At 39.8% G+C, this 25,390-nt stretch overlaps 1 protein-coding gene across 2 annotated transcripts in view; it reads left to right on the top strand.

The window, feature by feature from the left end:
• cep85l (centrosomal protein 85, like) overlaps positions 1-25,390 on the top strand; it is a 286,175-nt gene that overhangs the window by 51,193 nt on the left and 209,592 nt on the right. For both annotated transcript variants that reach the window (XM_048597366.1, XM_048597365.1), the window contains exon 2: positions 13,815-13,976. In XM_048597366.1, coding sequence (XP_048453323.1) covers positions 13,815-13,976 — 162 coding nt within the window. The remainder of the gene's footprint in view (positions 1-13,814; positions 13,977-25,390) is intronic.

Genomic DNA, 25,390 nt, shown 5'->3' with positions numbered 1-25,390 from the left:
TTTCTGAAGAAGGGTCCAGACCCGAAAGGTCAGCTTTCCTGCTCCTCTGATGCTGCTTGGCCTACTATGTTCATCCAGCTCGACACCTTGTTATTTCAGATTCTGCAGCATCGGCAGTTCCTACTATCCCTTACCAAAACAGATTATTTGGTCAGAATCGCATTGCTTTTTGTGAGATCTCACAGTGTGCACATTGGCTGAGCACTTCCTACATCACAACAGTGACCACATTTCAAAAGTACTTAATTGGATGTCTGGATGTCAAGAGGCCCTGAAAGATGCTACATAAATGTAAATCTGTCTTTCATTTGGTGAGATTGCAAACATCTCTTGTTGACCATGTGGAGAGATTAATAAATTATGCAATATGTCCATGTTGTGGCTCATTCACAATAATAGCACAAACACTGTCCACTTGTTTTTTTTAGTGCAGATGTGCCTCACATAGCCATTGGGCCCAATCCTTAAGGCTTCTGCTCTTCACCATTTGAAAGCTCAATTAACAGTGGAGTTCAATGAAGGTGACAAATCCATAGGTGCAACTGCTGGAATTGCACCCCTTGTAGATTTTCTAGGCCTGTTGGTAATTCTCACACCATTTATTCTAGCAATTGTCAGGATAAAATCTTCAATGAAAGGTGGGAGAATGATAAGCCCCAAAATTCTACAGTATTTTCCACACCACTGTTATGATGCGAGACTGGGAAAGCAATTTCCACCATCTGCAAACATTCAGGGCCCTGATATTTTCTGTAATTAATGTAAACTTACAGACTAGACAGTTTTAAATCCTGAACTTTCTGAGACTTAATTTAACTTGCAAGTCGCAATTATAAAGATAAATAAACTTTTATATTAGAGTTCATCTTTGCCTGGATACTAACCTGGTAGATGATGCTGATTTAGATCATCCTCACTTACATGAGGATCAGGTGGTTACTAGAATGGGTGTTGATATGGTTGTAAATATTAAGAATTATCCTTGTTTCAAATCTTCAAAGACAGGCTTCACCCTAATGTTATAGCAACGGTATAGTAAAAGACTGGTAGCAGAAAGGAATTAATTGATTTCCTCAGTAAATACAGGAGGAAAAGTGAGTATCTTGTTCTATAATCCAAATTATGCAACTTAAAATAAAACTAAAACATTGGCATCTTGCCTTTGATATATCCCTGAAGTAATGACAGCACAGGAAGAAGCTGTTCAGCCCACAGTGTTTCTGCTAGTCCTGTGCAAGAGCAACTCACCTAGTGCCACATTCCCAGCATTTCCCTGTAGCCAAGTGAATGATTTCAACTCAGATAATCATTCAGTTCTCTTTTGAATGGCTCCATTGAATGCCTCTCTGCCATACTTTCAGGTAGAGCATTCTAGATCCTAACCACTCATGCATTTTTTAAAAAAAAGGTTTTTCTCATAATACATTCTCATAATGCTTCTTTTTGTCAATTATCTTAAATCTGTGTCCTCTGCTTCTCAACACTCCTGCCAACAGAAATGGTTTCGGAGTTACTATTTTGTCTAGAATATTCATGATTTTGAATGTTTCTGTGAAATCTTATCTAAATCTTCTCTTCTCCAAGAACAGCCCTAGTTTCTCCAATTCATTGATCTATGTAACTGAGGTACCTTATCACTCTAACCACTCCTGTGAATCTTTTCTACATTCTGTCCAATGCCTTCACAACCTTCCTAAAGTGTGGTGCAGAAAATTGGATTCAGTACTCTAGTCAAGGCTGAATCTTTTTTTGTGTTGTTCATTCATGGGCTGCTTTGTTCTGAATGGAGCCAAGCTTCTTGAGTAATGTTGAAGCTGCACTTATCTAAGTAAATGGGCCTATTCCATCCATTGTAGTCCTAACTTGTGCCTTATAAATGGTAGATTTTGGGAGTCAGAAAACAAGTTAATCACTGTAGGATCTCTAGCCCCTGAATTGCTGTTGTAGGTCCAGTATTTATATTGCTAATCCAGTTTAGCTTTGGTCAGTGGTAACCCTCAGGATATAATACTGATATTGATACCATTCAGTGATAGTAATCCAGTTGAGTGTCAAGGGTTGAGGGTTAGATTCTTTCTTGTTGGAGATGGTCATTGTCTGACCTTTGCGTGATGTGAATGTTAATTGCCGCTTGTCAGCTGAAATTTGGACACATCTAGCTGGATATGGACTGACTACTCCAGTGTCTGAGGAGTTCCTATTTGGAGCTGAACGTTGTGAAATCATCAGTGAACATTCCCATTTCTGACCTTATATTGGAGGGAAGGTCATTGATGAAGCAGCTGGAGATAGTTGAGCCCAGGTTATCGACTCTGACGAACTGCTGCTGAGATATCTTGGAGCTGAGATGACTGATCTCTAACCACACAACCATCTTCCATTCTGTTAGGTATGACTGCAACCAGTGCAGGGTCCCCCCCTCCCCAATTCCCATTGATTCCAGTTTTGCGCAGAATTCCTTGTACCACATTTCAAAGAATGTCAAAGGATGTCACTGTCACCTCACCTCTGGTGTTCAGCTCCTTTGTCCAAGTTTAAATCAAGGCTCTAATGAAAATGTGTAAGCCTGGCAGAACCCAAACTGGGCATCACTGAGCAGGTTATTGCTGAGCAGGTTCTGCTTGATAGCGCTGTTGATGACACCATCCATCACTTTACTGATGATCGAGAGTAGGCTAATGGGGCAGTAATTGGGATGGATTTGTCCTGCTTTTTGAGTGCAAGGCATACCTGGGCAATTTTCCACATTGTCAGGTAGATAAAACTCTATAAGAAGAGCTTGGCTAGGGAAGTGACAGATTCTGGAGCACAAGTCTTCAGTACTATTGCTGGAATGTTATGAGGGCCTATAGCCTCTGCAATATCCAGTGCCGACAGCTCTTTTTTGATATCACGTGGAGTGAATTGAATTGACTAAAGAATGGTATCTGTAATGCTGGGGACCACCTGGAGGAGGCTAAGTTTAATCATCCATTTGGCACTTCCAGCTGAAGATTGCTGCAGATGCTTCAGCCTTATCTTTAGCACTTCCATCATTGAGGATGGAGATATTTGTGGAATCTCCTCCTGCACCATTCATTATTGGATGTGGCAAGACTATAGAGCTTATATCTGATACTTTCGTTGTGGGGCTGCCTAATCCTGTCGATCATTTGATGCTTGCACTGGTTGGCGCACAAATAGTCCTGTTTCGTAGCCTCACTAGGTTGTCAGCTCATCTTCAGGTATGCCTGGTTCTACTCCTGGCATACTCTCCTGCATTCTTCATTGAACCGGGGTTGAACCCCTGGATTGATAGTAATGGTTAAAGGGATATATGATAGGCCTTGAGATTGCACATTCTGTTTCTGCTGGCCCATGGTGCCAGATGGATGCTCAGTCCTGAGTTGCTGGATCTTATCATAGTAATTTAGCTTCATGATAATGCCACACAACACAATAGAGGGTATACTCAATGTGAGGATGGAACTGTATCCCCACAAGGATTATTCAGTGATCACTCTTAATGATACTGACATGCAGCAGGCTGGTTGGTGAGAAAGAAATCAAGTACAATGGATATTGAAGTCACCCTCTCTGAGTACATGCTGAGCCCCATTGCTTCCTCTAAGTGGTGTTTAACTGTCTTTTCTACTTTTGCCTCAATTTATATGTCCTAAATCTGATTTAAGCTCTTATATGCTTTCTCAATCTGCCTTGCATTTTCAGTTTATGCACATATACTCAAGTCTCTCTGTTCCTGCATTCCCTTTAGAATTGTACCTTTTGTTTTATATTGTCTTTCCTCATTCTTCAAACCAAAGTGAATCACTTCACACTTCTCTGCATTAACTTTCATTTTACACTTCTTTGCTCATTCCATCAGCCTCTTAAAATCTATTACTATCCCCTTCACAGTTCATATTGCTTCCAAATTTTGCATTATCAACATACTTTGAAACTATGCCCAGTCACCAAAGTAAAACGAAGAACAGTGGATGCTGGGGTTTCTGGGTTTTCTCTTCACAGATGCTGCCAGACTGGCTGAGTTTCTTCAGCACTTTCTTCTTTGTTTGTTCCAGTCACCATCACTAGGTAATGAATGCAAATGAAGAAAAGCAATTGCCCTAATGCCAAACCCTCCTGTCGTCTTTCATCGCTACTGTTTCTTTGTCACTCAGACAATTTTGTTACATTGCTGCAACTGTTCATTTTATTCTGTGGGTTTTGAATTTGCTGTTACGTATTTTGGAAGTCATGTACACCACATCACCCTCATAATCCTCATCAATCCCAGCCTATCAGTTCAGCAAACATGTTAGTTAAATGTGATTTATTCTTACACAAAATCATGCTGGCTTTCTCTAACTAATCCACATTTGTCTTTGTTTTATGCCTGAAAAGCACATTCCTCTGTCCCATAAGCTGCTGACTCTTTACACAATTATTCTATTTATCATATATACGAGGATGGAGGGAAAATACAGGTAAGAACCTAACATTGTCAATACTTTTCACTGAGCAGAGGTAACATAGTGCCATTTTAATAGTCATTTATCAATGTCCGCAGAAACTCTTTATTCAAAAATCCTCTTGGTATTTCATACTGGCTGCAAAATATTTTTAAGTGGTTTAGTCTGAATACAAAAAGTTCCCTAGTAGATACAAAAGCTAAATGTGGAAGCCTTGCATCATGTGATGATTTACTCCCTTGTGAATCTTCCCAAACTGTCTCAGTTCTAATGACAGACTTGTGGCAAAGCTTAAATTGTGCTGCAGAGGCTGAGCTCACATATAGATGTCAAGGTACTCTGATATCACTTTACAGCTTCTCTCCTTACATTAATTGTGCAATTTATTTTAGTCTTTCCTACTTGGTTCAATGCTTATATTTTTCCAACTGCTTCTCTTTTCCTTAGCCAAGTGGAATGAAAGTTAGTTGCCACAGTTTGTAATCACAAATTTGAAGGATACAGTGAGCAAGCATTTGAAGTAAATAGAGTGGACTGCAATAGGACTAATTTGGGATAATTCCCTTGTTTCAAAACAAAAGTCAGCTAATCACATTAGAATATAAATTGAATTTGGAACTATTTCCAATACATAGGGTTATCAGAGTGCAGGAGGGCATGCCAGGACCAGCAACAGGCATACCTACAAATGAGATGTCAATCTACTGAAGCTACCAGACAAGTCTACTTTCATGCCAAACAGCATAAGCGATAAGTGATAGACAGAGCTATGCGATCTCACAACCAATGGATCAAATTTGGACAATATCCAGGCTTGGGATGACAAGTGGCAAGTAACATCCGCACCACACAATTGCCAGGCAATGACCATCTCCAGTAAGAGACAAATCTCACCACCGCCCCTTGACATTGAATGGTGTTACCATCATTAAATACCCTACTATCAACATTCTGGCGGTTACCACTGACCAGAAACGGAACTGAACTTGCCACATAAACACAGTGGCTACAAGAGGAGGTCAGAGGCTATGAATATTGTGATGGGTAGCTCATCTTCTGACTCCCCAAAGCCAGTCCATTATCTACAAGGCACAAATAAAGAGTGTGATGGAATGCTCCCCACTTACTTGGATGGGTGCAGCTCCAATAACGCTCAAGAAGCTTGACACTTTCCAGGACAAAGCAGCCCACTTGATTAGCACCACATCCACAAACATTGACTTGCTCCACCACCAACACTCAGTAGCAGCAGTGTGTGCTATCTCCAAGATGACTGCAGAAATTCAACAAAGATATTTAAACAACACCTTCCAAACCTACAACCACTTCCATCTAGAAGGACAAAGGCAGCAGATACATGGGAACGCCATCAGCTGTAAGTTCCCTTCCAAGTCACTCACAATCCTGACTTGGAAATATATTGCCATCCCTTCACAGTTGCTGGTTCAAAATCCTAGAATTCCCTCCTTGGGTCAACATACAGCATGTGGACTGCAGCAGTTCAACAAGGCAGCTTACCACCACCTTCTCAAGGTCAACTAGGGACGGGCAATAAATGCTAGCCAGCCAACAATGCCCGTGATCCACCAGTGATTAAAGAAAACCCTTGGCCCGTCTGTCAGTATGAACAACAACCCCACAACACCAATCCTCCTTTCCTCTCCAAAGTCCATAATTGAGTTATCACATCAAAATCTGTGGCCATTCTTCCCGGAACTCAATATTGGCTCCCTGAAATTGCTTTCTGTCCTTGGTGCAGTAACAAAATATCAGAGTCACAGCATCCTGTGATAGTGATAAACAGTAACCTTTCGCTTCCGTCCTGCATGACCTGTGCAACCTTTGACCCAGTTGACAATCTCCTCTTCCTTTTTTTTTATTTTCACACTGAGCACTGGTTTTTGTGGAACCTGTGTCATCTCTTTCGTTTGCTCCCTTTACCTGCAACCTGACATTTCTTCAACGCTGAATGCGGTGGCACTTGAACAACCATCTCTGGATTTTACTTGCACATTATTACTTTGTCAGCATGTCGATTGTAAACCTTTTAACAAATTTGGCCAGTTTTGCTTCCTATAAAATCAAAGGTTCAGCAGTTGAAAGATATTTTAAAGAAGTGGTTTGACTGTTGCTGGTGGAAGAGAAGCCTTTTCCCTTACATTTTAGAACAACGTTTTCTTCATATATTTTGTATCACTTTAATTGTTTTCTGATCTGCTAACTCAATTGGGAAAGCTTTGTAAAAGTAATCTGCTTTTCATTCATGTTTGTTTAAGTGCCACTGCATTCAGAGTTGATGAAATGTCAGGTCGCAGATAAAGTCATTGTACTGTGTGCAGATCCAAATTGTCTGTGAAACTGTATTTTTAAACAAATTTATTTACAGAAGAGGAGCAGTATTTGATTTCCTTTCACAGAAATAGTCACGGAAGGGTGAAAACAGCTGCTTTAGTAAACAAGAATCAGTTTACTCTTAGTCATGTGATTTGATTGCTCATGCTCTTAAAGTGGAAATGTATTCCTGTCACACACTTTCACTGCCTGGGCAGGAATCTAATATGCTAACATTTGGGGAGGTTCTACAGTTGACAAGTAGTCTACCTCACCTCACTAGTAAAAAGACACCCATCTGTACCCTGTTTACTCAAATACATAGATCAACATTCCTACAGTTTTTGCCAGATTCCAGTGGAAAAAGGCTGTGGAAGCAGTTTCAATGCAACTGCTCACACATTGACACAATTCCATTATTCTTTCTTACAATACAGGAGACCATTTGGTTTGTGTTGGCTTTCTGGGAGAGTGACTTAGCTACTCACATTCCCCAGACTTTTTTCCCACAGCCTGTAATATTTTTTCCAATCAGATAATTATTTAATACCATTTTTAAATTGATTGAATCAGCCTTTGTCAATCTTTGTTGGGTAGTACATTCCAGCTTCTAAACATTGCCGTATAAAAATAAATGCTTTCCCTCCTATCATCTTTTGGTTATATTGTTATTCAGCTTACATCTGTGCCTGCTAGTTTTCAGCCCTTTTGCCAATGGAAACAGTTTCTCCCCAAGCTATTTCATCCCAACTCATCATCATTTGCACACCTTGATCAAATTCCCTCTCAACCTTCTCTTCTCTGAGGAGAACAGTCCAGCTTCTCAAATCTATCTTTCACTGGAGTTCCTCGTTTATGGAACCATTAGTATTTTCTGCAATCTCTCTTCTGCCTTCCAAGATGTGGTGCCTAGAACTGGGCACAGTGCTTCTTTTGAGGCTGAACAGTTTGCAATGGAGCCAGCAATGTTTGATCGTTGGGCAGAGATTCATGATCTCGTTTCCGATTCAGTGCTGATCAAACATTTTGTTGACTAGATCCCAGAATCAGGCCCATAACTTTAAATTTGGCCCTGCATTGAAATGGAAAATTTCAGCCCTATGCCTCTTTCTCTCAATCTTAGGATTTGGCATGCACAAAATATTTCTTTCAACTCGTTAATGGAAATGAAATATTTGAGAAACTGGCCAAATGGATTACAGTGCATACAAGGGTGTGAATGTTAAATCAACATGGAGAGTTGAAATAACACAATTGGTAGTATAGGCCAGAGATAATGAACATATCTATTATTATTAATTCAGCTCAGAAAATTCTCCAAGTCTTTGGTTTCCTTATGTTATCATTTATAGTTCAAACAGAGGCATCAAAAGGATGCTAAAAATCGATCAAGAGATATGCTATGTTGAGCATCAGTTATCACGCTATAGAAAGGCAGGACAAAGACACACTTAGGATTTGCTTATGGAGTGATTTTTCCATTTCAGCTGTGCTGTAATAAAAAAAAAAACAACAAATTAGTAAAGCTGAAGAGTTGTTCTGGACTGCATCATGACCAGCTCTGACTGGGCTGATTATCTTGAGCCAGCAGCAGATTACCTACTTTCTCTTTCTTTGTAATGCTGTAGCGTAAGGCCTTGATTCACAGGAAAGGAGCCCATACAAGATGGTATAAAAGTGTATTCGGAAAAATGTAGTGATATGGTCAAGTTATTTTCATAAAGTTAGCTCAAATAAATTGTCCACATTTTTTGTATAATTAGGTTTTTATTACTTACAATATAAACATCTTTATCCACAACTTTCCATGCCACAAATACAGTTTATTGATATGAGAAATGAAGCACCTAGAAAGAAGCTAAAACAAAACTAAAATGTACAGTTCATGAAAAGGACAGTCAATGAATCACCTTCAAATCATTCTTACTTAGGAACAAAACAGAAGTTGCTGGAGAAACCTAACAGGTCTGGCAGCATCTGTGGGAAGAAAGCAGAGTTAATGTTTCAAGACTGATGACTCTTCATCAGAACTTGGGGTTCCATTCTTAAGTAGGAACCGTTTTACAAATTTTTGACAGGAAGTATGTGATATTCATTTTAAATTTGGAATATAAAAGAGAAAGGAGACATCACTCAGTTATTCTCCTCCATAATATCATGCTGAAAATTATCATTCTTAAATGAAAACTACATTACCGCCTGGCATTAAGGGGTAGTTCTTTGTAGTTCCAGAATAACATTCCTGTGTTGAAAGCCTGACAATAATTCACTTTGTCGACTCCTGTAGAACTGCCTTCAGATTACTTAAGATGGCATTTATTTTTTGAATGTGGGGGGGTGGGCAGGGAGGAGGGGTGGTTGGTGGTGAAGGGTTTAATAGCTCTACCAGTTCCAGTGGTACCAGATCTCGTTGGCTAAGTCGGGTTTTCAGGGACCGTGCGTGGAGGCACAAAGGTGGGGTGTCATGGTTTGGGTTGGGGAAGAGTCGCTCAGATACAAAGAACAAGGAAGGCGACAGCATAGGAATAGGCTCTTTGGCCCACCAAGACTGCACGAACGCATGATGCCTTTCTAAATTAAAAACGTTTTGCCTCCACACGGTTCATTTCTCGCTATTTCCTGTCTATTCATGTGTCTGTCAAGAAGCCTCTTAAACACTGCTATTGTATCTTCCTGCACCTCTTCCTCTGGCAGCACGTTGCCGGCACTTTTCACCCTCTGTGTAACAGACTTGTCTCTCACATGTCCTTTAAACTTACCCCCTTCTCCCTTAAACCTACGTCCCTTGGTAATTGATATTTCTACTCTGGGAAAAAGACTCTATCCATGCCTGTCAATTTTGTAAACTTCTATCGGGTAGCCCTTCATCCATCGAATTTCATGTGAAAACAAACCAAGTTTGTTCACTCTTTCCTTATAACTAATACCCTGCAAGCCTGGTAACATCCCGGTAAACTGTTTCTGTGCACTCTCCCAAGTCTCCAAATCCTTCTTGTAGTGTGGTGACCAGAACTGTACATAATATTCCAAATGTAGCCTAAGTAAAATTCTATACAGCTGCAATATGACTTGCAAATTTTCATACTCTATGCCCCAACTGATAAAGGCAAGCATGCTATAGGCCTTCTTGAACATCTTATCCACTCGTGTTGCCACTTTCAGGGAACTGTGGACTTGTACACCTAGATCACTGTATGTTGATGCTACAAAGAGTTCTGCCATTTACTGTATACTTTCTCCTGCATTAGATCTTCCAAAATGCATCACTTTTTATTTGCTCAGATTAAACTTCATCTGCACTTTCTCCACCAAGTCTCCAGCCTATCTATATCCTGCTGTATCATCTGGCAATCATTCTCACTATCCACAGCTTCTCCAATTTCTGTGTCCTCTGTAAACTTACTCATCAGGCCACCTACATTCTCTTCCAAATCATTTATGTATATTACTAACAACAGGGATCCCAGAACTGATCTCTGCAGAAAACCACTGGTCACAGATCTCCAGTCAGAAAAGCACCCTCCACTGCTACTTGTCTATCTCCTGTGACTAAGCCAGTTCTGTATCTATCTCACCAGCTCACTTTTGATCCATATGACTTCATCTTTTGTATCAGCCTGCCAGTAGATACCTTTTGAAAGGTCTTGCTAAAGTCAATATAGACAACATCTACCAGCCTGCCCTCATCAATCATCTTTTTCACTTCCTCAAAAAACTCGATTAAGTTTGTGAGACATGACCTTCCCTGCACAAAGCTATGCTGCTTATTGAGAATAATTTTTCCAAAATATATTTTTCCATGTGTGAGTAGATCATATCCCTCAGAACCTTCTCCAATAATTTCCCTACCACTGACATAAGGCTTACTGGCCTGCAATTTCCCGGATTATCTCTGTTGCCCTTCTTAACCAAAGGAACAACATTGGCTATTCTCCAGTCATCTGGGACTTCTTCTGTGACTGGAGGATACAATGATTTCGTACAAGCAATTTCCTCATCTGCTTCCCTTAGCATTCTGGGATAGATAGCATCAGGTCCTGGAGACTTGTCTATCTAAATGCTTTTTAAAGCACTCAACATCTCCTTTTTGAATTAATATGCCCCCAAATATCAACATACCCATCGTGACACTCACCGTCCATAATGCCCTTCTCCTTTGTGAATACTGATGCAAACTATTCATTAAAGACCTCACTCACTTCCTCTGGCTCCACACATAAATTCTCTCCATTGTCCTTGAGTGAACCTATCCTTTACTTAGCTACTCTCTTCCTCCCTAAATGTGTATAAAACGCCTTGGAATTTTCCTTAATCCAGTTTGCCAAAGACATTTCATGGCCCCTTTTTAGCCCCGTTAATTCCTTGTTTGTGTTCTTTTCTGCTTCCTTTGTATTCTTCAAGGGCTGTGTTTGTCTTCACTTTCCTAAACCTTATGTTTGCCTCTTTTTTACTTTTCCATTAAGGTCTCAATTTCTCTTGTCATCCAAGGTTCCCAAATCTTGCCATCCTTATCCTTTATTTTCACAGGAGCATGCTGGTCCTGAACGCTAACTAACTGGCTGCTAAAAAGATTCCCACATGCCAGATATGGATTTACTCTCAAATAGCTGCCTGTAGTCTACATTCCCCATTCTTGACTTTTTATTTGTGGTAGTTGGCCTTCCCCCGCTCAGTGCTTTCACCCGAGGACTACTTTTATCCTTATTTGTAAGTAACTTAAAACTTACAGAATTATCGTCACGGTTTCCGAAATGTTCCTCCACTGAAATTACAATCGCCTGGGAGGGCTCATTACCAAGACCAGGTCTATTTCCCTCATTGGACTGTTTACATACTGTTTCAAAAAACAGTTCTAGACACACTTAACAAATTCTCCCCCATCTAAGCCTGTGGCACTAAGAAAGTCCAAGTCAATATTGAGGAAGTTAAAATCTCCTGCTACAGCAACCCTGATATTTTCACATTTTTTTTGTAATCTGTCCAACATATCTGTTCCTCTATTACCTGCTGGCTGTTGGGAAGTCTGTAGTACAATCCCATCAAAATGATTGCACCTTTCCTATTCCTGAGCTCTACCCGTAAAGATATTGCTAGATGAAACCTCCAATGTGTCATTGCCCAGTACAGCGATGATATTCTGTCTAATCAATAACACAACTCCCCCATCTCTTTTACATCCCTTTCTATCTCGCCTGAAACATCAAAATCCCAGAACATTAAGCTACCAGTCTTGTCCCTCTCTCAACCAAGTCCCTGTAATGGCTAAACATCATAGTTACATGTATTAATCCAGGATCTACATTATCTGCCTTACCTATCTTACTCCTCACATTAAAACAAATACACCTCAGACTGTCAGTCTCGCTGTGTACTGTAAACTTCCCTGTCTGCTCTTCCTCCTAGTCTTACTGCCTTAGTCTCAGACTCTTCCTCATCATTTTACTTGCTGACCTACTGTTCTCATTCCCCCATCTCCACCACACTAGTTTAAATCCTCATAGAATTCCCCAAATGAGGCAAAGCACATCCTTGTTGCTTTCTTTTCAGCAATTGTATTATTCTGTGCGGCAGTGGTTGTGTCCCTACCTTTGAGCCAGGAGGCCTGTATTCAAGTCTCACCTGCTCATGTGCGAAGTAATATCTCCGATCAGATTGACTCAAAATATCTATTCTGGCCTGTGCAGTGTATTATTTGAGTCACTTGGCTTGTGAAAAAGCTTAAGTGCCTCCGTTTGATCACTGCCTTTGTCTGTCTTCCTCCCTTTTAAAGTGCCGTTGTTTTGATCTTTTTAGTTCCCAAAGTTCCAAAACAATGCAACAGCTTACAAAACAGTAATTACTGCTCCTAGAATTCGAGGAGAACAGCTCCAACACTGAAAATACCTCAAAAAAGGAGCAGCTGTTACAGCCACAATTTTTTTGCTGTCCTCATCTTGGACTTATCCACTTAATGGTAAGGTACTGGGGAATGTTGCTGAACAAAGAGACCTTGGAGTGCAGGTTCATAGTTCCTTGAAAGTGGAGTCACAGGTAGACAGGATAGTGAAGAAGGCATTTGGTATGCTTGCCTTTATTGGTCAGTGCATTGAATATAGGAGTTGGGAAGTCATGTTGCAGCCGAATATGATGCTAGTTCGGCCACTTTTGGAATATTGCGTGCAATTCTGGTCTCCCTGCAAGAGGAAAGATGTTGTTAAACTTGAAAAGACTCGAAAGATTCACAAGTATGTTGCCAGGGTTTGGAGGGTTTGAGCTACAGGGAGAGGCTGAATAGGCTGAGGCTATTTTTCCTGGAGCACTGAAGGCTGAGGGGTGACCTTATAGAGGTTTATAAAAATATGAGGCACATAGGTAGGGTAAATAGAAAATATCTTTTTCCCAGGGTGGGGGAGTCCAAAATGAGAGGGCATAGATTTACGGTGAGAGGGGAAAGGTTTAAAAGGGACCTAAGGGGCAACTGTTTCATGCAGAGGGTGGGACATGTATGGAATGAGCTGCCAGAAGAAGTGGTGGAGGCTGGTAGAATGACAACTTTTAAAAGGCATCTGGATGGTTATATGAATAGGAAGCATTTAGAGGGATATGGGCCAAATGCTGTCAAATGAGTCCAGATTTATTTAGAATATCTGGTTGGCATGGACAAGTTTCCGTGCTGTACATCTTTATGACTCTGTGACTCCAAGTGCATCTTAATGAATCTTTTCAAAATTGGGAGGTAAGCTGTTGATTTTGATGCTGACCTATCTACTCCACTGTGGGGAAACTGGCATCATTATTAACCTGCAGGATGGCAGCAGTGCCAATGTTTAAATGTAATAACCTGGTTCAGAATTTTCATATTAACTGGAAACTGAAGTAAAATTGTGGGAAAATTTTGGGAAGAATTGGACATGAACTTTTAAAAATACCAAATGATCTGCAGGAGAAGTATTTGGGGATTATTTGTTTTAATGACATATTTCTTTATGTAAACTGTTTACAAGATAAGGTCTATCAGCGCTTTAATATATGGTTGGATTTATCACTGTGCAGGCCCTGATGTCCCACCTACAAGATGGGTTCCAGGTTGTGAAGCCGTTTGGCGGGCCCCTACACTCCTGACTAGTGTCCGAAATAACACCAGCAGAAGATTCAGCGCTACCTCCGATAGTGGAGACACTGGAATAGGCACTTCAAGTTCAGACAGCATAGAAGGTGGGGTGAAATTCTGAACTAGCTGAGTGGTGAATTGCTTATTTAATATGTATTGATGGTTCTGGAGAGAATAGACGATATACAGGTGTTGACAGCACATCTTGACAAATTACCCTCGCTGTCTATGGCCAGTAAATAAAAAGTAGCATGTTAATCTGAAAATGTTATATTTCTGAAAAAAGCAATTGTGGACACTGAAATGGATGGTTTTGATTATAAATTAATCTAACTTTGTGTAATTTGAGTTCCTGTAACTCTTGCTTTAGTATGTTACAGTAAAAGATTCACAGTGCTAAAAAACATACTAATGTCTTTCAGTTGAGTAAAATTTATAACTGGGTTCAAATATTCCACTTTGGCATGATGGTGTAATATAGCCATTTACACAGTACAAAATGTCCATTCACAACCAACACTGGAGGTGTTGGATTTCTTTTGCCACTCATAAACTAACATTGGTTCAAGCTTCTGGCTATATTGATATGAATTTGTTGTCCTCCTTGTTCTGGAATGGTATATCATGTGCTCTGCCCATCTACTCATGAGCCATGTGTTTTTATGATCATTCTTTGTACATAAACAATTGTGCTCATAACACAGATGTCATTTGGGAACTGTACATGGTTTGCATAGGAGGTATATGTCAATTTATTTACGACTGTTGTGATAGGATGGATGACCCAATCCCATGTATAGATAGGTGGGACAGAATTTACCTTTCCTGGAGGTGACGAGAAAGTTGGTGAAAGTCGAAATAATTGGGCAAGTTAGACCTTGAAAGATACTTGCCCCTTTCTTGCCACTTCAGCAATTAAGGGATGACAGTGAAGGTTCTTTGGGGACTTTCTGAATTCACCAACAATTAAGGCCCTTTATAGTCACTGAATGTCTGCTTAAGAGCCCCAACTCACCACAGATCCAATTCCTTGCCTTTCAGGCAGAGAAGAAACATTACTGACTCTCAACAGGTAAGCCGGGCAATCTGCCTACCAGTTGTGTGGAGGGGATGGTAATGGAATTCATCTTCATTTTCCCTAATCTGGGAGCAATTACAGTCACAGATGGGTGGGTGGGGGTGGGCCAAGAGGGTGGCCTCTGAAAACCGCAAACCCCCCTGAATACCTTCTCTCTCACACTGCCTTCCCACGAGAAATAAAAGAGAACCAGTTACTTTCTCACCATTGAATCTACTGAACGCCAGGCTTCAGCTGACCATGTTTAGAAACCAGAAGATGACAACCTCATAAATGACCTACAGCTTCTAGCAAGGTGGGATTCCGATGGCAGAAAACACCCAAAGGATTGCAGGTGCTGTAAATCAGAAACAATAACAGAAATTGCTGGGAAAACTCAGCAGGTCTGGCAGCATCTGTGGAGAGAAAGCAGAACATTCTGAAGAAGGACTGAAACATTAACTCTGTTTTCTCTGCACAGATGCTGCTAGACTTGTTGAATTTTCCTAACCTTTCCTTGTTTTTGTTTGGGATTCCACTGGTGATGCCTGATGGACTGACAAGCTTGTTGGACAGATCTTAACAAGCTGATTGGTTTGTCATCCAGAACACTTTCTTGCTGAATAGGTGATGGCACCGTTGAATACGCATGTACACACAGACACAGACACACACACGTGCACACATAGGCATACAAGATTATGCTTTCCTTCAATATAAGTTTCTGTACCACTACAAACATTTAGTTCATTCAGTTTCTCGCGTGCAACATGAAGAAGCTAATTAAGACTTAAAAATAGCCTTTATAAAATACTTAATTACATATCTTGCATGTCTCGGTATTTCACAAAGAAGCACAATATTTAGAACTAGAGTAACTGCTCTTATTTTAACAAATCCAGAAATTCATAAGTGAGTGATTACACAATGTGTAATGTAGCTAAATAGTAAGGAAATTAAAGATGAAAATAATGTTTTGAATGACTAACAAAGAAAGCATTTGATAGAGACATCTCTGATTTTTTAATATCCATTTTAGGACACCTACAATGTGGGGATTTAAATGTTTTATGGTACTTAGGTACTCAATGGCAACAATTCTTGAATATAACAAGTGGATTTACGATATTAGTTACAATTTAGGACATATTATCCTGGACTGTCAAAGCTGAATAAAGTGTCAACATGATCTTTGTGTAGTGCTGTTCTGTCATCTGTCCAGTCATTTTCAAAGTTAAGGGATAGCATTGGACCTTTCCCCACTGTACTCAATACGTAATCCCAAATGGACATTATCTGCACCTATGTTGTATAAATTTGGCACTCAAGAAGGACAGCCTAAGGTTAATTCCATAGTAAATGAGGGCCCCATATCATTGATGTCCAATGTGATTAGATGGTGTTTGTCATTTGTATGCATAATTACTTTCATTCTCACATTCATTCAAACATTTGTCAGCCTTTCCCATCTGATCAATCTACTGAATGTAGTGCAATCCATTAAATTATAGCATATTGAACTCTGAGAAAAACTGCTTTAGTGGATTAATTGGCAAGCACAACAGATCGGAACATCATAAACGTAACTTAAACAAAAACATAAAAAGCTGAATAAACTCAGCAGGTCTGGCAGCAAATGTGGAGAGAAAGCAGAACGTTCTGAAGAAGGGTCACTGGACCAGCAATGTTAACTCTGCTTTCTCTTCACAGATGCTGCCGCCAGACCTACTGAGATTTCCTGGCCTTTTTTGTTTTTGTTTAGGATTCCACTGGCGATGCCTGATGGACCAAGAAGCTCATTGGACAGGCTTGCAATGTGACACATGCAGACATGCACACACACACATGCGCATGCACGCACACACAAAACGTTGATGCTGTGCTAGATCTGTGTGTGTTTCGGACGTCCAGCATTTACAGTTCTTTGGTTTTTGATAAACATAGTCTGTCCGGTACAAAAGGCCACTGCATTCTGACAGTCATGGTTAAAATAGTGTCAACTCATTGCACCATTATCTTTGATATCTTCCGAACAGCTGAAGCAACAATCTATTGTCATGGTTTATATAGTTAGTGTTCTTTAGGAAAACTGATGAGTAAGTTTAAATATGAGAAAGTTGTAAATACACAAAGTTCAGTGTGGAACTCAAAACTGCAATTGAGTTTTCTTGTTGGGAAAAGGATTGAATACGCTGTGAAGTGCAAGATTGATACAAGTTTGCATATGTTTAATTTAAACTGTAATTGGAGTACATGATCAAACATATTTTCACTTTTGTGCCTTCTGATGTTCTTTATCAGCAAGACAAATGGGGCACACATATGAGTGTGGGTAATCTGCTAATATAGTGTTGATTAATTTGATGTTCTACTGCATAGACACACAGTGCCAGAGCTTACTATGCTGCCATACATTGCTAGCGTGCTATTTTAGCAGTTTCTTTGACTCCAGTGAGACTGCATGAACTTTAAGCATATTGCTAAAAATAGCATAGTGCATCCAAGCATATTTCTTTTCAGAATTAAATTGCCTTTGTAACTAAATAACCTCTGTATTTTCCCTTCTTCATACTTAGAGTGGCATCAAAATCCTTGATTCAGTGGAGTGATTTCATTTGCATTGCAAATAAAATTAGTTTTTTGAAAGTTCAATGACAAAGTATCTACCCATTAATTAAGTAGAAGAAAATAACTTGCATGTATCTAGTAATTTTCACATTCTTAGGATGCACCAATCCACTGTAAGATACTGAGTCAGATTTTTTCTGGAAAAATGTAGAGATATCTGAGTGACGCATTATCGCTCAGTGAGGTCTACATTGTGATACAGCTTGTAGCGTCTTTTCCCAGCACTGGTAACAGTGTTGCTACTCTTATTTCTTCAGGACTCCTACTTAATTCTGAAGCCACTTCATAATTTTGACAACGAAACCAGCCGTAGTCTGAATTCTGGTTTATATTGCCTTTAATTTCCAAAGCGCGACGAATGGGAAAATTCACATTTAATCTAACTCAGCCAGCAATTCAAAATTGCCCAATGCAGTATTGATTTCTTCTGTCCTTCCTGTTATGAGTACCTGGTTCTCTTACAGCTCTGAAAATCCTCACAATTTCAGCTGCACAGTTCTGACATCATGGTTCATGTGAATGGGCCATGATGTAGAGTTGTCGGTGTTGGAATGGGGTGGACAAGGTCAGAAGTCACACGATGCCAAGTTATAGTCCACCACGTTTATTAGAAATCACAGGTTCTTGGAGCATAGCCCCTTCATCAGATAGAGTGAGAAAGAAGCACACTGAACATAAAAATGTATGGGCAGGGAAAGATCAAGGGCAGAGATAACAAAAGACCGAACAAATGGCAAATAATAATCCCCTGCAGGTGATCTGAAGTGTTAGTGTGAGTAAAGTGTCAACAGCTGAATGATAAGTGAAAGAAAGACCTATATTCCAATTAAATGAGGCAGACAGACAATCACGAAAAATTAAAAATAAGGTGGTGCTAGAGAGAAACCAAATGACTGGAATAACATGATAGGTATAAGAGTCGCATGCCGAGGGTCTAACCAAAGTAATAAGTAATCGAAAACTTTACAAACTAATTAAGGTAGAGAGATCATAACAATTTATCCAGGTGATGGTGACAAAACAGGACAGTAAGGAAGATTTTACAGACTCAGAACAGTGTGATGGAGTCACATGTAGAGTGACATGAACCCTAGGTCATAGTTGAGGCTGTCTTTATGGGTATGAAACTTGGCTATCAGTTTCTGCCCTGTGATTCTGCATTGTTGTGTATCTCGGTGTCCGCCTTGGAGGACGCTTACCCGAAGATGAGAGGCTGATGCCCTTGACCACTAAAGTGTTCCCTGAATGGGAGGGAACATCCCTGTCTGGCAATAGTTGCACAGTGTCCATTCATCTGTTGTTATAGTGTCTGCATGGTCTCGCCAATATACCATGCCTTGGGGCATCCTTGCTTATGAGATTGACAACATTGGCCAAGTCGCATGAGTATCTGCCGTGTATGTGGTGGGTTGTGTTCCCATGTGTGATGGAAGTGTCCATGTTGAAGATCTGATATGTCTTGCAGAGGTTGCCATGGCAGCGTTGCATAGTGTTGTGGTCGATGTTGTCCCGAAGGCTGGGTAGTTTGCTGCGAACAACGGTCTGTTTAAGTTTTGGCGGTTGTTTGAAGGCGAAAAGTGGAGGTATAGGGATGATCTTTGCAAGGCACTCGTCCTCATTGATGATATGTTGAACGCTGTGAAGAACATGGCATAGTCTCTCTGCTCCAGCGAAGTACTGGACAACGACGGGTACTCTATCGGTTGTATCCTCTTCTGAAGAGGTCGTTGCGGTTTTTCACTGTGGCACATCGGAACTGGCGATCGATGAGTTGAGCATTGTATCCCAGTCTTCTGTGATCATTTTTCAAAATCTTTAAGTGTCCATTGTGTTCCTTCTCATCTGAGCAAATCCTGTGTATGCACAGGGCTTGTCCGTAAGGGACAACTCAGTCAGCAAAGTACAAATGGATGTTCAGATTGCCAGCAGCTGTTCTAATAAACATTCACTGGACTCTGTTTTTCTTGCTGCAGATCTTATCAGAACAGCTGAGTTTCTCCAGCACTTTCTGTTTTGTTTCAGATTTCTAGCGTCAACAGTTCTTTGTTTTTTATATTATGGATATTTACATTGTGCCTTTAATGGAATAAAATATCCCAAGGCACTGCACAGGAATGTAATAAAACAAAGGAGTCACATAAGAGGATGTAATGCATGAAGAAATAAGTTTTGTCAGGAATATATGCTTTAGGGAGTTTGTTAAAGGAGGAAATTGAAGTGGAGAGGTGTAACAAGGATAGTCTAGAGCATGAGGCCTAGGTAGGAGGCAGAGCCATCAATGGTGGGGTAGTTACAATTTGAAATTCACAAAGCCAGAATTATAAGGGTGCACATATCTCCGAGGGTTCAGATTCAGAGGTCTGTTACACCATAGATAGAGGCCATTCAGACTGTTTACATCTGCATCACTTTCTGAATAGCCAATTCACATAGTACCTTTCCCCTGTCTTCTCCCTGTAATTCTGCACATTCCTTCTTCTGTGGTAATAATCTAATTCCCTCTTAAATGCCTCAATTGAAGCTTCCTCCACTACGTTCCCATGTAGCGTGTTCCAGATCTTAACCACACACTGCATGAGAAAGGCCATACCTGAAAACTGTTTGGTCCATCTAAAATTACACTAGGAAGGCAAACTACAATGTGCAAGTAGTATTTCTCTAAAAGGATGCAGTCCAAAATGATGATATGCCTATGATGCAATTGAGCAAAATCATGCATAAATTTCACTGCTGGTGTAATGCTAGGTATGTTAGTCATTTGTCACAACAATTGGCTGCTCAAATTAAACATCTTTTTTGTTGTTTATTTCTTCATGGGATGTGGATGTCATTAGCTAGTCCAGCATTTATTGTCCATCCCTGATTGTCCTGGAGATGGTGGTGAGCTGCCTTCTTGAACTGCTTCGGTCCTTTTAGATGGAGGGACAACTTACAGCGGTCTTTGAAAAGGAGTTTCAGCATGTTGACCCAGAGACAGTGAAGAATTAGCAATATAGTTCCAAGTCAGGATGGTGTGTAGCTTGGAGGGGAACCTGAAGTAGTGATATGATCTTGCATCTACTGCCCTTATCCTTCCAGATGATAGAGGTCACGGGATTGGAAGGTGCAGTTGAAGTATCCGTGGTGAGTGACGACAATGCATCTTGTAAATTGCACACACAGCTGCCACTGTATATCATCATTGAGGGAAGTGAATGTTGAAGGCAATATATGGGGTGTCAATCAAATGAGCTGCTTTGGCTTGGATGGTATCAAGGTTTTGAATGTCGTTGGAACTGTGCTTATCCAGGCAAGTGGAGAGTATTCCATTATCCCCCAACTCGTGCCTTGTAGATGGTGGACAGGCTTTGGGAAGATTGGAGGTGAGTTAATCGAGCTGAACTGCGCTTGTGGCTGCAGTATTTATATGGCAAGTCCAGGTTAGTTTCTGGTCAATGGTTACTAGAATGATGTTATCAGAAATGGTAATTCCATTGAACATCAGTTACTTGTAACCAGCAGAAGTGCAGACTGCACTTAATCATTCTGCACTTGCAAAGCCCTGAACAAAATAGCTACTGTTTGATGTGATTTCATGATTGGGTAATTATCACTGGACAATTCTGAATGTGCTAATCACTACCAGTTGAAGATGATCAGTTGTAGATGGCTCATTTATGCTAGTTAGAAGTGATGTAAATTCATATGCTGAACTTGTTCTCTGCAAACAAAGGAATATGTTACAGCCCTTGCAAATTTTTGCTACCCTGAGTTTGGAAAGATTATAATTCCCTTTTGCTTTCTTCATTGTAATGCTTTGGCCAAAGAGAATTGATTTGCCAATGAATCAGCACATTTTTCTCCTAAATGCAAATTGTTATAATTGTTTGAAATTTGGCATTGTTGTGTTTGATGAATGTATGATGGGAAAATTTGGGATCATGTCTCTCTTTTCAACAGTGTGAAGACAGTGTGAAGTTTCTCCTAATGTTTCTATTGCTTCTTTTGCTAATTACTTTAAATCTGTGCCCTTTTGATCGCAATCCGTTCACCAATTTTTCCTTACCTACTCTGTCCAGAACTTCCTTAATAGCAGCTAATTCAGTTATATTCTTTTGTAGGCTTTCTATGCCTTTAATATTCCTATTTTTCAAGCAATTAGCTATTTATGACAGATGCCAATTTTGCTTCACTTGTCGCTCTGTTGGCCCTTGGTCAGATAATATGGGTTTAGGCCCTTTTCCAGAGATTTGAGTGCACAATTGACCTGATATTTTAATGTAGCACTGAGGGTATAATATACTGTTAGAATAAAATGTTGAATTGAGACACTACCTGTCCTTTCAGGTGAATTTAAAAGTTCCACTGGTGTTAATATTTAACTTCCAACAACTTGCAAAGATGTATTATTTTGCATTTGTTTTGGACCTGCCCTGCATGCAAGCTTGCTTTATGTCTGTGCCAATATTGCATCTGTGAACACAGATTCAGAATAGTTTTTGGCTAAAAGGATGTTGGTTCACCCTGAAGATGTGAAGTTTGATTCATGGAAGCAAAGTACTTTCTTGTCAATGAATGGAATTTATAGATATCACTCACAGTGGTTGTAATCCAACAAGCTAGAAGGTGAAGGATAGAACTGAAGCCGATTGTTACGTACTTTTATTTACAGGGATGCACTTTACAAATATGCACTTGTAAACCTAACTACCACAGTTTAATCTGCTCCTAAATAAATGTGGGAGCATTAGTGGTGAATAAATGCCCATCCTCTCAATATATTATTAAACATTCAAATAAAATGGTTAGAATGTTGCCACAAACTATCCCATGCATGTTTTTATCTACTGTCTTTGTATATTTGTTTTGTGATGTTTTACATGTGTGCATATTGTTACTGCCTTGCAACAAGTGAAAACAGGTCACCTGCTGTGTATTTTATCATAACATTTTGTCAGCAAACCCTGAAAATCTTGAAGACCTGATTAGGAAACCCTTTGATTTTCCCAATTCCAGGGGGAAAAAAAAACTCACCTTCTCATATCCTTTCATAACTGTAACTCTTCATCCTTGACAAGAATGTTTCAGATCAGTGCCACACTTTTCCATTGGTTTTATCTTTTATTTACAGTACTAAGTCCAAACTGCAGGCTATAGTTCACATTGAAGCTAGAAAATTCATGTAGTTTTGCTCCATGACTTTGATTGCTATTGATCTGGATACAATACCAATGGTTCAATTTGACTTTGTCATGGCCTTACCTATCTTTGCTGCTTCTTCAAGTTACCTTAATAATTGTCAGCCAGATCCCTCTGCTTCCTTATTCATTTTAAACTCATATCTTTTAAGTTGCACTTTTCTCTGGTCTTGGATCCAAACTGAATTTACATTTTTCTGCATGTATTAACCAATTATGCAAAAATACGTTGGTGCTTCTGATACTTTTTGTACAAATGTTCATTTTTCAATTCAATATCATCATCAATTTTTGACAAAGCTGCCTCAATTCCATGATTCATGACTTTTTAATTATAAACAAAAGCTGTATCACACAGAGCACCATTCATCACATCTTGCAAGTCTGAGAAGCATCCTTTTCCTCTCCTGCCATTGCCTCGTACCGTGTGAGACATAGGATCAGGTTCCATGATCCTATGATGACACCCAGATCTACCTGTACACTATCTCCTTCAATCCTTCCACAGAGTCCCTCTGCACTGTCAGTTTATTTGGCTGACATCCAGTTCTGGGTGTGTTACACTTTCCTCTTGTTAAACATGTGGATGATTGGCACCATCTCCTTCATGCCCATCCGAGATTTAAACTTGTTGTTAACAATGCATGAATGACACCTTCAATGTCAGAGATTCTCAGATGGAGATCTGTGTGTTTCTAGAGGTCTGTCAAATGGTCTAATAGGGTCCAACAATTATTTGGATTTTGTTCAAATTATTTCAATCTTATTTCAATAACTTGTCATTGCTTTATTTTCAGAGGTATTACTTTTGCTGCTTGGCTTTCTGAACTGATTATCTTACTGTGAGCACTTGGGCATTTAAGGGATTGTTAAGATTGCTAACTCTCTCTTGGTTTTAAGTTCTGAAACTCTGTCAAAGTTTTAAGACAGACTTCACTGGGTATCTTTAGAAAAGAGACAGAGGCCTGTTTGTGCAGAGGTAGACTGTTGCCCAGCTGATTGAAGGATATGGTGTTGCAGGTCTAGCTAAACCCTTGCCTTTCATCATCTAGTTGATGCTGTGAAACAGATTTTGATAAATTTGATAAATTCCTGAATGTGTCAGAGCAAGGCAGAGGGAATCAAGCAACATCTTTCTCTGACATGTGTAATGGTTACTTTTTGTTGTATCTCTTATCAACACACTTTTTAAAATTATACTCACTGGCTTAACGCCTATGAAATAATGTGCCCATCAGTATATTCAATGTGTTAATTAGTTCCCCAGATTTAAATGGGATTGCCATATCTGGCATATTGACTTTGTAGCAATGGCTTGATAAATATTGGAGTGTAATCTCCCTTTGGAAAAGTAAGCAATGTAAGAATACCTTTCACCCGAAAAAATGGCATCACGTTTCTGCGAGTGTTGTAAAGAGTGTAAATTCATACTTTATGGCTCATATCACAGCTTCTTCTTCTTGGGCAGTTCTTCAGCATCAACGATGATTTTCTTCCACTCCTAAGTCCTGGGTCTCAAAGTGACTAAGCAGTCCAATGCTGGATCCGCTCACTCTGCCACAAGAGCGGTCAGTGGTGTTTGAAGAGGTGGGATGCTCAGGTTTTACCTTTATTGATTTCCAGGTTAATTAAGCAACAGTTGGAAAAAGTAAAGCAATAATTTTGGGTCCTAGAGCTGTAAACTGCCTTCTCGAATGGCCAATCCTATTTTTGCATCATTACGTTTAGTTCACAAATATTAAGGTTGAGCATTGAGATTCGTAATTGATTCATTTGGGCTTCCTCCAAATTTTCAGAAGTCAAAGGCAGAATTCCAATTTATGATTGGTGAGAATATTATGAAGCATGGAGATTTAAATACTTATTAATTTGGGAAGCAAGATTTCATAGTCATATGGTAGTTGTTAAACATTTTAAGTTTGGAAATTTCTAATGCACCTAATATGGTCATTTTATCTTCATAAGAGTGGTCAAGTTACTTTTATGGAAACAAATTAGTTTATGAAAGATATTAGTTTTTGCTTGTCATATCTTTGGTAAATGAAATCTTTAAGAATTCTGCTGAATGTGTGACGTATATTTGTTCTAACACAGATTTGCAAGAAACCTTGTGAATTTTAGAAATTTGAAACCATACAGAAGATAAGTATGGTTAAATGCCTGTGCTGCAGATCAATTAACCTTTCCCAAGGTGCACTTCCTGACCTTAATATGCCAGAATTCTTCAAACCTTTGCACAAGTTATACGTTATTTGGAAATAAATGCTATCTAAGAACTTTGACCTAGATTTTCACAGAGTCGTAGAGACTCTGTATATTCGCTAAAAGGGGTTATGGAAAATGGGGTTGCTATGGGCTGCCATATGTTTGCATAGGGCGAAGAGGTGATGGGTAGTTGGATGGACATAGGTTAGCATAGAGTGTGTGAAGGGCCTTGAGATGGGTGGAGGAGCACTGATGGCATGAGTGTAGTAGGGGCCATAGGGGAGGGTAAGGGAGGGTTCATGAGGCAAGATTAATGGGCTGTGAGGAATGCGTTCGTGCAGAGGTGGTGAGGGGGGTAAGGACTAAAGGGCCAACTGCATTTATTACAACACCAAGACGGCATTTAATCAGTCTGTCTCAACATTTGGTAGCCACTGCGGCAGCCTTTGAG

Source organism: Rhincodon typus, chromosome 5 (assembly GCF_021869965.1).
Source record: "Rhincodon typus isolate 14 chromosome 5, sRhiTyp1.1, whole genome shotgun sequence".
Taxonomy (NCBI): Eukaryota; Metazoa; Chordata; class Chondrichthyes; order Orectolobiformes; family Rhincodontidae; genus Rhincodon; species Rhincodon typus.
The sequence above is the reverse complement of the archived record's forward strand: the minus strand, read 5'-3'. Positions and strand labels throughout refer to the sequence as shown.